Consider the following 4,410-nt stretch of genomic DNA (forward strand, 5'->3'; position numbering starts at 1 on the left):
CCCCCCAGGACCCCATTTGAAACCTCGGCATCCTCATCATTACAAGCCTTCTCCAGAAAGATACTAAACGGCTCGAACACTGAGAATTGAAGAAGGAGCAAGCAAGTTGAGCTTCGCGGTGTAGACACGCTGTTACAGAGGCAGCAGGTGCCCCGCGTGACCGCCCTCTCCTGTGTAACCTTGTGCCCTGGGTCCCTCGGCCCATCTCGACACAGCTGGAGACGAGGGACACACAGCCGGTGGGGTGGACCCCCCTTCCTAGAACGGAGGAAATGAAGACGAGGCCCATTGACCTGCAAATCGGAATATCCACGGGCGAAGCGCTACTGAGGGAGCGCACGCATGAGCGCTCCCTGACTTCGGAGCGGCGACGTCTCACAGCCAAGCCGTGTAATGAGTACACATGCAGACACACACTACGCATAACGTTCATCAATAAAACGTTTTTAAATTAAATGACTGCTCTGATTTGCAAAATCAAATAAGGTGATGCGGCTTGTAGGCCCTATGTATCCAAATCTTTCCTAAGATTTGTATCCCATGGGATATTTTCTTCACCTCAGAAACGGCAACGGCGTCTCAACCACAGACGTCCGCACCTGCAGCCCCCGAGCCCCGTTCGCACAAAGCGAACGAGCATCCCCTGTGCGAGCTGTGCTTTAGGAAAGGCTCCCCAAGCAGGGAGCGTTCAGCAAACCCGCTGCTAGCCAGTCTGCCCTGCAGAAATTAATTGAAATGCTTTTCTGGGGATAAGTTTGAATGCTTCGTCCTATAAAATGAGAGACCTTCCTGATAAGTTTTCTTATTTATGTTTCCCTTTTTCCCTCCATGCAGAAAAGAGCTGCGGGTATGCTTTGTTTTACCCCTTCGTGTATTTCAAAATTTACAAAACCTCTTGCTTAAATTGAGAATCCCAACTGTTGAATATTTTCCAATCTTTACTGAGATTTGCCTTTTCTTAAAGTAAGCTATCTGAATGCTAGAACATTCTCGGGAATGTAGGACAAGAGGCTTTGATAGAGGACAGCTCTTTACTTGCCTTTATTCTTTCTGTGGGGCTGCTTGGCTGCAAACGCGACCCCTTGCTAGCGTGGACGCGGCTCAGAGCCCACCACCCGTGCTGGGGCTGCCGAGCGCTGGGGCAGCCTTAAACCCAGAGACGTTCACTTTCATCCAGGTTTTTCGTGAGGGAATAGCCACAGGTGTGGTTTGGGATATGCATCTATGTCTGTGTACCTATGTGCGTGCACACACACAGACACACACACCTGGAGTGCGACTCACCGCGCACATTCTCTTCACAGCTCACCGGGGGCGCCGAAAGATCGGTTCTTGTAAAGGGAAGGGTCACGTATTTTCCCCGTCGCTGTTTCTTCTGTGAGGAAAGGGCAGTTCGTCAACATTTCATCATCATACAGGAAGGGCTTGCTCCTCTCAGGGTGCAGCTCAGTCAACCTGGGAAATGTGTGGGACCGTCGTCTGGGGTTGTGGCGGTGGCCCTGGGTACCTGCCGTGCTGTGGGTTTCTGGAGGACTGTGGATGCACAGACGGCTCGGAGCTCCTTCACCGCGTGAGCGTCGGAAGACAAACGAGCTACAAGCGGGAGACAGAGTATCTTTATTATCACATGGATGCGTCTCTTTAGGAAACGCGGTCTGTACGTGGAAACAGTGAGAACTGTCTCCTGTGTAGCGAGGACTTACCGTGACGATGCAGGCGACGTTTCGCAGCTTTGTGCAAGTGACCCCCGTGGGAAAGGCGAGCCTGAAGGCGCACGGGCTTCCAGATGCTTGTCCGCGGCTCCTGACGCGGTCGGGACAGACTCGGCCCCATGTGCTCTGAATCCCCTGGCTTCTCACGGAGAGAACAGGAAGCACCCCTCGTTTCAAACCGCCCCAAGCTCGACCTGCAACTGGGACTGACGCCAGTGCCACGAGCCGCATCTGAGTTTCAAATTCCCAAATTTTCACAAGTGAAGACGTCTAATATCGGCTACAGGTTTATCTTTACCCTGAATTTGTCACGAACAAATCCAGTATCTGTGCCAGCAAATTTCTGTACTGTTGTATAGTTCAAAATGCAGGAGTGTATACATAGGTATGAAATATTATTAAATTATTATGTAAGTTTGATTATAAAAGTGTAATTATGTGTCTTTTGTCTGGGTAACAGACAATGAGCAAATATATTTCTAGTTTGGGTGAAGGTCCTAAAGCTTACAGCTTCCTTACAAAATCAAAAGCAGCTCCTGTGAGCATCTAATTTTGCAATAACAAAACTTAAATTTTATTCACATTATTGGAAGAAAAAGGCTATTCCTTAGATGATTAAGGAAACAGGAGTTTCTTTTATGAATTTCAATGACCTTCAATAATATGCAAATCGGCTGACATATAATTACAATTTTTTTTACATTTAAAAAATTTGAGTGTCCTGATAAAGGCATACAATCTGTGGGTTTCTTCTTTAAACATTGTTTTAGTGGCTAAGTCTCTAATATGTCTTATTAAAATTAAATGCATCTGTCTCATAGGAGAAAACACCATCAGTGATAATATTTAGTCTTAGCACCCGAGCCCATCAACAATACCAAGTGCGGACATCGTGGGGTTACCTCGGTGTTCCGTCTGTCCACCCATCTGTCTGCAGCCCGCGCGCTCGCTGCTGGTGACCCGCTCCGCGCTCTTCCCACTGGAGCTCTGCGTGCGCCCTTCCAAGTCCTGCATTGTGCTCATAGGACATATTAGAGACAATGAAATTGTTAATCATCTTTTCAGGAAACCACCTGCTGTCAAAGTTCAAGTGTACAGGTATGTCTGTGTGCCAGGAGCCTAGACAAACCTGTAAGTAACCCTGCAGAGCGGGTTTTGTCCCCGTCAGCGCGGCTGGTGGGAGGGCTGGGTCACCATCTTTTTCTGGGTGCTGCGTGCACCGTAGGGGGCCCAGCAGCGGCCCTGGCCTCACCCACCGCATGTCAGGAGCACTCCTCCAAGTGTGACAACCCACAATTCTCCACACATTGCCAGCTCGCACTTGGGGGATAAAGCCCCCCCAACCCCAGTTGAGAATCCGTGCACCAGAGAGGGAGTGACCTTTACTAAACACGGGAGAATTTGCCTTGTCTGAGGGACCCAGGAAACGGCAGGTGTCAGTCCCAGCAGCCGAGCGACAGCTGGGAACTTTGACTGCAAAGCCCTGAATTGTGTCTTTTCTGTTCACTGAGAAACCTGACGGGGAGACTGAATTCTGAGGTGTGTCTCCATCATCCGAGTGCAGATATTTTGTCCTTGGTATCGTCCGTCAGCGTGGTGTGTGATAAGGACTTATTTATTTAAGGCCCTTTCTTACGCCTCGGGCCATGGATTTACTCATCACTCATCCCTAGGATTGCAAATAGCTGTCAATCTTGTTAAACCTTCACATTGTAACCAGCACACAAAGACTGAATATCTGTTGCATGTACTTATAATTCATTTAAAATAATAAATGCATAAAGACGGTGACTCTTATCTATGGTTGTGCATGGCCAGACTCTGTTTCTTACCTCTACTATTTTAGCCACTTACACAATTTACAGAGTGATTAACAGAGGTCTGTAGGTAAAGTAATTATTCTTTCTCTCCTTAATTATACTGTAGCGTGCAGATAACAACAGCCACGTTCTCATCCCAGTGGCCTACAGAGAGCACGTCTCTTCTACTGGTCATTTCAAGTCAATATTTATTTATGTATGTAATAAAAAAAGTGATTTTTGTGTCTGTCATGTTACTTAGGAGTAATCTTGTAAAAAAATTTTGTAAAAACAAAGTATTGTAAATAGTCTGATGTTCTGTGACTCATTATTTTCATGTTAGAGTTTGTACATACTGATTCAGTAATAAAGTATCCTTAAACCTGACCAGTGGACTGGACTCCTCTATTTACCGAAAAAAAAACCCCAACAAAACGCACTTTTATTTTTCCATTTTTCTCTGTGTTCCAGAGAGACTGAAGCAGTCAGTATGAATGGAATGTGAGGTGTGGTGAGTGTCAGGAGACAGTACTTCATCCTAATGAAAGTGCTTTGCGGTTTGACAATAAACACGTGAGAGTTCTCCCACCGTATTTACTTAGGACCGGTGCTGCTGACGGCTTTGGTGTTTTTTTTTTAAAGATGATTTGACACAGCGAGCAAACGAGCGTGCTCGACATGACTGGGGGACGGGTAGACAGAGAGAATCTCAAGCACACGCCCTGCTGAGTGGGGAGCCTGACGTGGGCTCGATGTCACGACCCTGAGATCATGCCTGACCCGAGCTAAAACCTAGACCTGGACACTCTGCTGACTGAGCCGCCCACCCAGGCACCCCTTGGTGGCACTTTTTATCATTAATCTGCACTTTTAAAGTGTGTCCCCCCCCCGCCCCGCCC

At 47.6% G+C, this 4,410-nt stretch overlaps 1 protein-coding gene across 1 annotated transcript in view; it reads left to right on the top strand.

Annotated features, from left to right (window-relative positions):
- ANOS1 (anosmin 1) overlaps positions 1–3,898 on the top strand; it is a 205,638-nt gene extending 201,740 nt beyond the window's left edge. The window contains exon 14 of the mRNA XM_040634628.1: positions 9–3,898. Coding sequence (XP_040490562.1) covers positions 9–67 — 59 coding nt within the window. The 3' untranslated portion in view covers positions 68–3,898. The remainder of the gene's footprint in view (positions 1–8) is intronic.
- The last annotated feature ends 512 nt before the right edge of the window (positions 3,899–4,410 follow it).

This window comes from Ursus maritimus, assembly GCF_017311325.1.
Source record: "Ursus maritimus isolate PB19 chromosome X unlocalized genomic scaffold, ASM1731132v1 scaffold_X1, whole genome shotgun sequence".
NCBI lineage: Eukaryota > Metazoa > Chordata > Mammalia > Carnivora > Ursidae > Ursus > Ursus maritimus.